General features: G+C 43.9%; 1 protein-coding gene across 9 annotated transcripts in view; it reads right to left on the bottom strand.

The window, feature by feature from the left end:
* myh14 (myosin, heavy chain 14, non-muscle) overlaps positions 1–12270 on the bottom strand; it is a 28937-nt gene that overhangs the window by 12083 nt on the left and 4584 nt on the right. For 3 of the 9 annotated variants that reach the window (XM_079344382.1, XM_079344384.1, XM_079344390.1), the window contains exons 3-21: positions 10817–11023; positions 9549–9705; positions 8075–8102; positions 7128–7242; positions 6030–6077; positions 5725–5736; positions 4638–4730; positions 4440–4503; positions 4061–4159; positions 3757–3900; positions 3441–3655; positions 3208–3360; positions 2768–2941; positions 2335–2508; positions 2115–2229; positions 1752–1820; positions 603–808; positions 349–470; positions 54–123 (exon numbers count right to left, since the gene is read on the bottom strand). In XM_079344382.1, the coding sequence (XP_079200508.1) occupies positions 54–123; positions 349–470; positions 603–808; positions 1752–1820; positions 2115–2229; positions 2335–2508; positions 2768–2941; positions 3208–3360; positions 3441–3655; positions 3757–3900; positions 4061–4159; positions 4440–4503; positions 4638–4730; positions 5725–5736; positions 6030–6077; positions 7128–7242; positions 8075–8102; positions 9549–9705; positions 10817–11023 (2265 nt within the window). The remainder of the gene's footprint in view (positions 1–53; positions 124–348; positions 471–602; positions 809–1751; positions 1821–2114; positions 2230–2334; positions 2509–2767; positions 2942–3207; positions 3361–3440; positions 3656–3756; positions 3901–4060; positions 4160–4439; positions 4504–4637; positions 4731–5724; positions 5737–6029; positions 6078–7127; positions 7243–8074; positions 8103–9548; positions 9706–10816; positions 11024–12270) is intronic. The other 6 variants (XM_079344383.1, XM_079344387.1, XM_079344385.1 and 3 more) reach the window with 6 other exon arrangements.

Below are 12270 nucleotides of genomic sequence, written 5' to 3'. Positions count from 1 at the left end.
AGTCCTAACACAGGTTGTTGAGTCTTTTATACACCCAAAAAAAGGTTACTCACCATGAGTTCTGATGCCTGTTTGCCATCCATGAAGGTGCGAGGGATGGCATTGGGAGTCAGGATCTCGTATCTGGAAGAAAAACATTTTTTTTTTTGTGTGTGTGTTATTTTTTAAGTTTGAGGAAGAGACACCCGACTGAAGATGTATGAAGAAGTGTCATAAACACATGCCAGAAAAAGAGCTTGATAAACATTTGGTGTGTGAGTGTGTGTGTGTGTGTGTGATTGGGGGGGATGAAGACGAAGAGGATAATAAGGAGCACAGGTGGCTATGAAAGGTGGCACACAAACACACCTCTGTCTAAACTCCTGAAATGGGATGCGGTTAGGGAAGCCTTGTCTGCAGATACGGATCCCCTCCAGAACTCCATTACACCTCAACTGGTCCAAAACCAGATTGGGAGCGAGTTTACCAGCCTGAGAGAGAGAGAGAGAGAGAGAGAGAGAGAGAGAGAGAGAGAGAGAGAGAGAGAGAGAGAGATTGATCATTGAAGACGTCATCCTTTCGCAGTCTTGTCTGTTTTGCTCTGAAGTCTTCATCCTTCCTACCCTCTTCTCGTGATTGGGGATGATACAGCGCAGGAAGTTTGGGTTGGTGTTCCTGAGTGTGGCCATCAGCTTGGTGAGAGACTCCTTGTACAGCTGACCGACAGTCCTGAACATTCCCTTCTTCGTCTTCAGACCTGAAGCTCCGAACGTGACCGGGCCGCTGTTCTCTCCTGACGACACCTGGTCCAGACCGATGATCCTGTCCACTGCAGGAAAAAAAAAACAAGAGTGGTCACAGTTTCAACAAGCAAACATCAAATTAGTAGAGTGAAAAAGACACTTTATGAAGCCTGATTATATTGCTATTGCCGCAATGTTAGGATTTCAAGCCTGCTCGCACGTCTGCTGTCAAGCTTTGGACAGATGATATTAGATGGCACACAATGGATTTTGAGCCCATTAGAGATGCAATCATATAGTTTCACAGCAAATATGAATGACATATTTGCTCAGCCATATCTGCCTCCATGACACACACTGACGCTTTAGTACAGCACAGGTGCACAACAGGTTTTCAAGCCAAACCTTAAACAAGTCTAGACAGGATTACGTACAGGTTTGTCTCTCAATGATTTGAAAAAACAAACGTGAGACAATGACTCTTTATATGGTTCCTCATTGGACTGTTACATTCGGTGTTATGCTCAAAGAAAAATGTCCCAGTCGGGGAAACATTTTGCATTTAAAACAGCAAATTAGACCCAAACTATGGGTGCTGAATTGAAGGCTGTGACGTGTTGAGGTTGTATGTTGCATCTCTAGAGCTGATTCAGGATCACACTTCTACCTGAACATGGTCGTTCTGAATGTGCAGCACATCTCTCATGTGATCCTGAGTTTGGTTTGTGTAGCTAATGAGAAGCACACTGACAGATTTCTACAAAAACTACCGCAGAAAAAAAAGCACAGCACTGTCACTACAAGCTAATAGTCTAATACTACAGAAACATGAACGGAGCTCAGAGCACAGTGACTTCATGAAACAGCTAATGACACTACAGCACAGATATCAACAAGAACAAAAAACAACGCAAAAAAAATGACACACCACTCAACAGCTAGTCAGACAGAGAAACAAAGGGAGTGAAACAAGCAGAGGAGGAGGAGGAGAGGGAGGACTGTGACAACGAGAGGAGGAGAGAAACCTACTGTCGGAGCCATTCGCCTGTATCGTGGCATAGGAGTCAAAGAAGTACACACGAGGAAGAGTTTGAATGTCTGATGCGGGGAGAAGTGAGGAAGAAAGAGAGGAAGAGGAGCACCAAGAAAAGAACAGAAGGAAAAATTGGAGCAGGAGCGAGGAGGACACAGGAGAGGACAAGATGGAGGACAGCAGATTGAGTCGTCATATTTTAGAGAGAGGGAAGAGAAAAAGATAAAGTTATTACATTTCGCACCAGGTGACTTCCTTATTTATGTTTGACAAGAAAGTGTTTTAGCATTAATCTCATTTTTACATACGGTACATAAAGTCTTAGATCAAGGAAAAAAATGAGCATAAATTAGTCTCACCTTCTTTCCAAAGTTCAGTAACAAAGTGATCAGACGACTGGTGCAGAAGAGACGCCACGTTGTCGTTCAGAGGATCCATGTTCTTCACCAGCCAATCATTGGCCTTGTAGTCCACCTGAGAGACATTTCAGAGGGCACCGAGGGGACTTTTTCAGTTTGATCCTTTTAATTAGGAAACATGGGAGGCGTGGACCAAGATGAGTAGGAAATGATGGGATACCTTTCCAGCATAGTGAATGATGGAGAAGTCAGCCTCCCCGCGCGGCTGCTTTGATCGGAAGAATTTTGGATGGTTGCCTTGCTCAGTGGAGACCTTCTCTACAAAAGAGCGGTCTGTCGCCCGGGGGAACCAGCACTCTTCATCCAGCAGGGCCAGAACGCCAGGCGTGTTAGTCTAACAGAGGCGAGGAAAAACACTTTTGACTATGAGGGAAACTCTAAAATGTGTGGTTTATTTCTTATTGTCTTTAATTCACCTTCACTCCTTCATCTCTCAGTGCAAAGAACTGATCAGGAAGAATCTGCAAGCTGTATTTTGTGACTGTATTTTGTAATAAAAACAAATACACTCTAAGATCAGCATCTTTTTTTTTCTTTTGGCGAGGACGAATCCTTGCTCCTTATTTCAAAGAAGTGTTTTCGTGTGCACATACTGGTTTCTCGATGAGGTCGATGCACGGCTGTAAGTCAAGGCCAAAGTCGATGAAGTTCCATTCGATGCCCTCTCGCTGGTACTCCTCCTGCTCCAGGATGAACATGGTGTGATTGAAGAGCTGCTGCAGCTTCTCGTTGGTGTAGTTGATGCACAGTTGCTCGAAGGAGTTCAGCTGCAGAGGAAGAAAACAGAGACTCAATAAATCATGAATTCATGTGACATAACTTACGGAGGAACGTGCAGATACGCGTGTCACACTGATCCCGATCCGGACATGTCTATAATATTTATCGCCATTCATCACTAACATTTGTCACTGTGACATGAACATTTCTGAATAACTGATGCAGTGAGGAATAAGTCCACCATCATCCTTAGTGTTGAGTAAAAAAAAACCATTTGCTATTGCATCAAGACAAACCATGATGATAAACGAACCTGGAAGATCTCAAATCCAGCGATATCAAGGATTCCTATAAAGGAGGCTCCCTGTCTCTGTCTGCGGTCCAGCGCTCTGTTGACCCTGTGCACCAGCCATCTGAACAGACGCTCATACGTTGCCTTTGCTAAGGCCTCCACAGCAAAGTCAGCCTGGCAAAGAAGAGCACATTGTTAGACACAGTCTATAGAGCTCCGTCTGTTTATCTGCAGGAGTGTACATGAAATGTTACCTGCTCTTTGGTCTGCGCCTTCTGCACATACTCGCGGCCCACTTTGATCCTCGGAGTGAGGATGGCCCGAGTGAACTCCAGCACGTTGATGCCCAGCAGGTGGCACAGTTTCTGAGCAGCTGTGTTGTCAGGCATTGAGGCCTGGTCATGGTTCTTCTCTTTCATGAAGGAAATGTTCCCAAACTGGAGCACAGCAGAGATCACCTTCAGCATGGCTGAGGAGAGGAGAGAAGAGGCGAAGGGAAAAGTTTTATATTAGTCCGGCAAGCAAATAAAGGACAAAAAAGGACTCTCCCCTCTCTGCCTCTGTTCTTACATAGTGACTCCTCGGGGGTGAAGCCCATAATGGCCATGGAATCCATGGTCTGGGTGAAGTTCTCTGAATCACTCTGACCAGGAACATTGATGGAGCCTCCACTGAGAAAGCGGTACTGGTCAGCAGTTCCGAGGAGCAGGTCGGCTATGGATGGGAATAAAAAAAAAAAAAGTGAAGAGTGAAGTCCATCTAAGTTAAAGACAAATTACTGCAGGACATGAGTTCATTTGACATCTTAATTCTTTGAAAAAGGACAGAGCGTGCTGCGGTGTAAAGGCTTCTGATTGGTCGACCCATGGCTCACCTTTCGTCTCTTCTGATGTTCCACACAGCAGCTGGTAAAAGATGTGGAACGTCCTCTCATCTTTGGCCTGTCGGGTGGCCCGGGACTTTTCAAGGAGATCTGGATTCATATTGTCAAGGATACAACCAGACAAAAGTCTACTGATAGTAATAAGCCTTTAAGAATATGTAGCACTTTATGCAGACTTTTACAGATTCAAATTTATTTTGCCACTTCAACGCATGAAAAAAACCTAAAAACATACGAGCATGACTGCAGCAGATAAACATATAGTTCCAATCAATAGACAATCTTTGTCTCTGACTTTGAATAAACTCGGTTTACTTAGACAGTAGGAGTGCACAGAGCACTTAATCACTGAAGGTTTGACAAAGGATACAGGTCTCAATGTTGGCACCGACAATGTACCCCGCAACATCAAAATTGATGCGGATAAATTTACCCTACAGAAGAAGAAAAAGTGATTCATGTTTCAGTTCATTTTTACACGACTTAATCATCCGACTGATTATTCTGGTGATAGAATTATCAGCTGGTAATCAACATTATGTGTGTGATATATCAGGTCTGCTCTTACAAATCTGGATGAGTTGTCGTTTTTGACTGTCTTTGCGTTGCCGAAGGCCTCCAGGATGGGGTTGGCCTGCAGCAGCTGTCTCTCGAGCTCACCCTGAGAAACACAGGAGACGTCAGACATCAGCTCTGCAGCGCTGCAAACGTAAGAGACTTAACAACACGACTTCTATAGGGACCTTCTACTAAAATGCACCATTTCATCCAGCTCTCTTTAGACCATCCACTGATCTGTTATGTAAAACAACGAATGCATGACTCATGTTTGAAAAGCGTTGACACAAAACGGTGCATTTTAGGGCCTGAAATAGGATCGGCACACACCATCCCCAGACCCAGGAACAAATGATTCTCAACGTCAATGAGAGTACCGCTAATGGGCCCTCACTGGCTAGGCAATCAATAAGAAGGGCAGCAATTTAATTTATGAAAATGTAATCTCCCACATTATTAAAAGGCAATCTCTAGACACCAAATATGATGAGTCAGTTGAGAACCACCGTTGTAGAGAAGGAAGGGTGACGTTAACACTTTACACAGGCTACATACAGGATGATTCTCGCGAGCTGCAATGCAAAAGACTGCGGTTGTTGCATTGCCAGTGCAGCAGCTGATGATGCAGCTGCAGCAGTGATGAGGAGCTACAGGAGCTACAGGAGGGGGTTTGACTGTAATGTGCCCGCGAGTCATCGCTTGCCAACTCCAAAAGCAGACACACAAACACACAAAGCAAGCGATCAGCATTTCTCATGAAATATAATCAATACCCAGCGAGGCCCAATACCTGATGGTGTGTTCACGCCACATCCACTCCCACAGCCGATCATTCAGCATACAGGCAATGATTCTGTAAACCGTTCTACCTAAAGACCTTGTGGCCTTTACAAGTCAATGGACACTGAAAAGTCCCCCCTCAGCCCGCCGAGCAGAATCACATAGAATTAGCCCGAGGCTAAAGAGCCAGAATTATTCTGGCTAATGTCAAAAAAGAAAAGCTCAGTGAGCAGAAGACATGATTCTCTTTATGAGAACAAATCATCGCACGCCCCCACTGAATACACCCCAAGTCGTCTGAATACTTGAATACTCACATATTGCATACTCTGACGAAGTGTAGGGAAAAATGAAGTTTGTGGAGGAAGGAGAATGGGTGAACATATGGATGAGATAAACAAACAAATGGGAAAAAAAAACACAAATAAGACAACAACAATAACAACACACAAAAACATTCAAAGAAGCAAAATCAAACATAGTGTACAAGGTTATGAAGAAACACATCGTTACTGACAGTTAGAGGTCAACGGCTCCTCTATTGGTTAGTCTGTATCTTTGCGGAGCTCATTAAGCAGGAGGAAAAGCAAAAGGACAGGGCAGCAGGAAAGAGTTAACTCACCCTGTTCCCCAAAGTGCTGCCCCTTGTTAAGGATCTAGAGCCGTCCATCTGAACATGCAGGAAAGAGAGGAGGACAATGCAGAGAGAGGAGAGTGAGGGGGGAAATAAGTGCAGGAAGGAAGGATGGTCAAGTGTGTAGAAAAAAAGGGGACAGGAAAACCCACTCCAAAATAAAACAACTCAGAGTTAATGGTATCAGAAGGACGATGTCTTTTGATGAGAATTAGTCAGTATAAAGAATACATTGAGAGGGAAGTTATGTGATTAAGGTTCAGTAGATTATTATTATTAGTAGAATGTATTGGAGACAAGACATAATGGATAGCACAGAGCAGCACATCTAAAAGAACTAAACACTGGAAAAAACCCGCGACAGAAGATGGCTTTAAGGAATAGATCAGCATGTTGGGAAATAGTGTGATTGGCTCCAAGAGTTAAAAGAGGAGATTGATACAAGTCTCTACTCTGTGAGCTGAGAGCAGACCTGGAGGGTGAAGGTGATTGGCTTAGCCTTTCATACAGACTGGAAGCAAGAATAAACAGCCAGAGTGGATTCAAACACAACTTTGAGCTAGAAAAAAAACTGAACACGATCAAACATCATGTGAAGAGGAGAAAAGGAAGTCACCGTCGTCGACTGCAGACCACAAAATTATTACAGTTTAAACCTCCAACACTACAGTATGTTTTTTAAACCATCCAGACTGAGTGAGCTTTAGCGGCGTTGGTGACAGAGCCACAGTTGTTGCCCATGCTAAGCTAAGCTAATACCTAAAATTCATTTAAGAACATTTTACCATTAAAGATACCAGTAGTTAACATTTTATTACCATAGAACACAAAACTTTGCTCAGATTTCAGTTCTCTTCGACAAAGAATTTCCACATGAGTCTGAACATTAAGAGCAAAAGTCATGGCAACATGTAATAAACTCAGATAACCTGCACTGACCAATACACTGATAGCTAACAGGAACAGCTAACACAGCATAGTTGTTGATCTTTAAGATAATATTTATAATCGTCTCTTCCTATAAGATCTGTTTCTCTGTGTTAGTTGTTTGTCTAGATGCACTCTGATGTCTGTAATGTGACGTACCTGTAAAGCCTCCTTGTTTCTGCCCAGAGTGCCCCCCTTATGGGAGGAGGCGACGTGAGCTAAATACTGGATGACTTTCTTGGTGTTCTCCGTTTTCCCCGCTCCGGACTCGCCTCTGAAATACACACAAACACACAGATACAAACCATTCTTTCCCTTTACAAACAGTTCCCCCTGAACACATATGGGCTGAATTATGAAGGGTACATAAAGAGCACTTTAAAGAGAGGGAACACACAGGGAAGGTGGCCAAACCCATATTCATGACACCAATAAACGTAGGGCCCATGCGGAGCGTTCAGGGCCACAGGTCTAAACAGAAAGCAGGTGTGCAGGATGAAGTCAGGGTCAGAGTTGTTGTTTTTGGAGAAGAAAGACGGAGAACGGGGTAAAAATAGCAGCTTTAAAAGATGTGAAAGAAGCAGACGCCTCGTCCCAAATACTCTCGACTTAAAATGATTCTCGACAATGACAGGAAGAGTCTGGCAGGAAGACATGATGACAGAGAGAGAGAGAGTGATGGGTGGCCCTCAGGCAAGCAGGTAGGGAGACAAACCGCGGGTGCAAACACTCACTAGGATGCATTCACATAACAGGCTGAACTTCTTCGCTCAGGAGTAATTATTTGACCGGATTCTTTTTGTGTGTTTGACAACTGCTAATAACAAACATCCGTGGAAACATTGCTCCCAACTCCTATTATCTTCGGTGTTATCATACAGTGTAGTTCATCTTTAAAAATGGTTCATTCACACCACAAAAACATCTGAATTAAATATGAAGTTCATTAAATTTGTTACAAAATGTGCCGGAAGGTTCCGAAATACTCGAACACAGACAGAAAGCATGCACGCACAGACATTCTCTTCAGGACCAATGAGGATTTCTCCTGAAGGTAAAAGGCCGACACACACAGACACACTGGAGTCCTACTGAAGGATACTCACGTGCAAAGGATCGCCTGATCTTCTCGGTCTGAGGAAGAAAACAATATGATAATAATTAGTGACAGAAAGCACAACTCACACAAGCTGTGTGAAAGACATGACTGCAGTTTCCCCCTCAAATAGGCTTTTACTTAGACAGGCAGGAAGTGAGTTAAGTTTACTGTCGACAAAGAAAATACTTTTTCTTTCTGTCACTCAAAGATGACTGGTGGATATTCTCACTCTGCAGAGAGAGAGAGGTTCTGTAGTTTCATTATACTTCGACATAAACAACATTCCTCGACATTGTTAGGCTCACATTTAGCAAAAAATCTGTGGTAAAAAAAGTACAAAATGAGAGTTGTATTTTTGGGACATAAAAAAAAAACTGCAGGTGAAGACGGTACAAAACACTCAAGATATTCTAACTGAACCTTTTTTAGAAAGTCATTACTAAATGTTTTGTTTTCTGACATTCTGGAGTTGAACATGGGGTTGAATCATGAAAAGCAAAGTCAACATCGAACAGTTACAAGGATCACAACTCTCTCTGGAAGGCTGCGCACGTTGACATATGAATCCTTGAAATGACACACTGAGAGGTGCTTCATGGGAGCGCTCTGTCATTGGCTGGCTACGTGATGTCACTGCTCCGTACACCAAGCCGCTCCCTTCACCTGAGCGGACCATGAAGTGCTGTGGGAGCCTCAGCGAGAGCTCACACCTCGTATGTTTTGACTGGCTCTAACTCACATGAACCCTCTGTGAACATTTCAGTCGCTCCTTCAGTTATTCGAAGCGTGCAGAGACGCAGTTCACCAGCTGAACTGATCCCAGTCTGCAACGCTGCTTTTCAATTGTCCGACATTGTCTGCTACATAACTCTCATTTGGCTTTGAAGGTTCCCACACGCTCAGTCTGGAAGAATTCATACTGGTCGTACAGGTTTAAATCACTGTGGAAACACACCTATAACAAACCCTGGAGGGGGGGGGGTGTTTGTACATAGACACAGCCTCTTCTGTCCTGTTATCTCATGAAGACACCCCAGGCAGACACAGGCATTGCACAATCGAGCATTAACTGCTTTTTTTTTTTAATCATTGGTGGGAATTCTCTCTGACACATCTCATCAAGTCGACATGATGGGAGGGGCCAATAAAAAATGTCAGTCATGTATTGTTGTCACCAGTATAATATGTGGTTACTATCATCACCACAACAAATACACGACATTGCTGAAACTACTTGTTACAAGCAGTGCCACGCCTAAAACAACCTTTCACATAAAATGCTCTCCGGCTGAAGTATTTTCACTTTTTAAGGCCTTTCGATAAACAGCCTCCAGCCACCATGTGACACCACACCTTCAAATAGCAGTTTGCAGTGTGGCTCAGTGAGCAAAGATCACAGACCAGATGCAGTACCACGTTCCAGAACGGCTGATAGCGAGTGTATGCAGTCACCACAGGGGTCAGAGATAAGTGTGGATTACCTTGTAGCATGCTGCGATAGGCGGCCTCTGATATGGCGTAGATGTGCGGGGGCATCTCGTGGCGCTTTTTGCCTCTGTACATCTCCACGATGGCCTCTGTGTAGATGGGCAGGTTCTTGTACGGATTCACCACCACACAGAACAGCCCTGAGTATGTCTGGGGGGGGGAGGGGGACGCAGCAGAGAGAGACATTAAACTTACACATCACTAGTCAGACCTCATAGTGTTCTTCTCCATTATTTTGCTTTTCTTCTTCTTCATGACAGCTTTATGTTTTTGACAGGCAGCGCTCTTTGCACTCGCTCGCTCATTTGAGTGTGTGACTGTAACTGTCTGATCTGATTGCTCCTTTTTGATAGCGGCATGTAAATTATATTCTTAATGAATCATGTCTTTAGCTGAGAGCACAGCAGAAAGCCATAAAGTGATATTAGATGCTCATGAGGCAGCTCTTACAGTGAGTAAATGTATCGGCTCAACATTCAAGTCATCATAAATGAAGTGAATTCAGTCAAACAAACAGTGCGTGTTGATCGTCTGTTCAGAAAGAGCCTCAACAGTTTAAAAAGGCCTCGTCTCCATCTCCAGACCTGAACATGTTCAAAAATATGTACTGGTTCATTCTGATTTTGAAAATCCTGCGAGTCATCATATTTCCCACAGTGTTCATCCACACTGAGACCAAAGTGTTGATGTAACGCATTCCAACAGTAGGGAAAGTCATGAATGATGTGTAAGCCACTTTATCTTATCTTGAATTGTAATACGCCTCTCACAACTATTCCAACCATTTATACCAGCTCCTCTCCCTCCTATTCTTAATCTGCCCTCTCAGTTTCATCCGCCCTCATTCATCCCACTATTGACAGCTCAACTACCTTTTACTGCCTGTCATTATTCTACCTTAAAGCCTAAAGTAAAGCCCTGCACACTTCCTGGTTGTGGCGCTTATCTCTGGCTTACGTCATAACGTCCATTCTTATCTGTTCAGTTCTACTCACTTCTTTTTTTTTTTCTGCAGGAGAAACTGGAGAAGCCTCCCACCACCATGACATGAGCAACTTTGTAAACGGACTCCTCACCTCTCTTACAGAGCCGGATCAGTTACACCGGCGATGTTAGACGAGCTAACTGCTAACACGCGTGCACACAGTACTAAACATTACAAACCCAACAGATCTTGTGGGGCATGTCTCGATGTGCACTGGGGGGTGGTGAGAAGCTGAATGTGTTTCTCCATCGTGCTTTGATTGTTTCGTGCACTCACGTAGATCAGGCCTGAGTAATATCTCTCTCTCAGGTTGTGAAGCACGGAGGCTTCGTTGAGGCAGGTAAGGTCGGCCATGTCCTCCACTTTACTGAAGCGTGGGGGGTTCATCCGCTGCACCTCTTCTCTGGATAGAGTGATATGACGCTGGCTGTCTGTGAGCTCCACCTCCACCTCGTCGCCGCGCTCTTCACGAATACTGGCCGACTAGACGCAGAAGAAGAGGAAGAGAGGGGTTTAGCAAAGAGGGAGATTAAGGCGGGAGATTTTAAACTTAGACAGGTGATGCACTTTAACATTGGAGTTCAAATAGTAAAACAAAAGAAATGGATGGAATTTGATTCCAACAGGGAGTGAGACGGTCGCTTTAGGCAGTGCACATCTTCTGAGTAGAAGCTGTATTGTTGAGATGACTTGTAATCGTACAGTGGTCAGTAGTCTAAATGAAACAAATCTGTGCTGTTCTTTGGTCAAAATATACACGATTTATAGCAGAGTTAGTCAATCTGTTAGCTGAACGAATCCTTTCTAGGTCATGTTAGAGTTTATGGAGTGATGTAAACAAACTTTTAACTTCATCTTATCGGACAAATTCTCTCGTTTTGCTGCAAAATGTGCCGTTTAAACAAAGTTTTCAAATCCACAGATGTCCTTTTGTTTAATGCTAAATATCATTCTCATGTATTCTTTTATTTTGTGGCAAAGTTGTGACGTGTCCCTCATCCTCTGGTGATTCCCGTGTCTTTTAACCATACGGCCTACATTTCACAAGCAGCAAAGTGTTGAAGCATAATTGTGCAACGTTTGGCAGAATCTCAGTCAGTAAGCCTCAGTGAGGCCGCTCGTTCTGTCAGACAGCAGACGAGAATAGCTGGTGACAGAAAATGGAGGCGACGAGCTGTCTTCTTGTCACGCTGCTGGTCTTGTGCTTGCGGGACAGGATGTGGTGAACTCAGGGTCTGACCAGGTCACAGGACCCTGCTTGGCTCCATTCTCTCCGATATTTGACAAGCACGACACACAAAACATGTTTGTGTGTGTGTGTGTGTGTGTGTGTGTGTGTGTGTGTGTGTGTGTGTGTGGGAGTGTATTAGTCACACGTTGAATTACACGATCAAAACCTAAAACTAGAGTAGAGCAGAGTGTCTCTGTGTGTTATACAGTATTAATATGTACATGCTGGTGTGTCCAAAAGTGCCATTCTCTAATCAGGAGTGTAAAAATGAAGTCAGTGTCTCTACAACGGCCTCTTTACCATCAGGAGGCTGAAGGAGAGTATTGTTCTATTCATAGAGCGCGCTATGAAAGCAGTCCAGCAGAGAGAGGGAGACTCAGAGAGAGGACATTGAATTCATATGTCACATCCGACAGAGTGCACCAATAAAAACCTCTGAATCATGGGTTACACAAGAAGTCAGTGGAGCAAAATGAATATGATTAAAAGAGCCTCATGA

This window comes from Symphodus melops, assembly GCF_947650265.1.
Source record: "Symphodus melops genome assembly, chromosome: 5".
Classification (NCBI taxonomy): domain Eukaryota; kingdom Metazoa; phylum Chordata; class Actinopteri; order Labriformes; family Labridae; genus Symphodus; species Symphodus melops.
The sequence above is the reverse complement of the archived record's forward strand: the minus strand, read 5'-3'. Positions and strand labels throughout refer to the sequence as shown.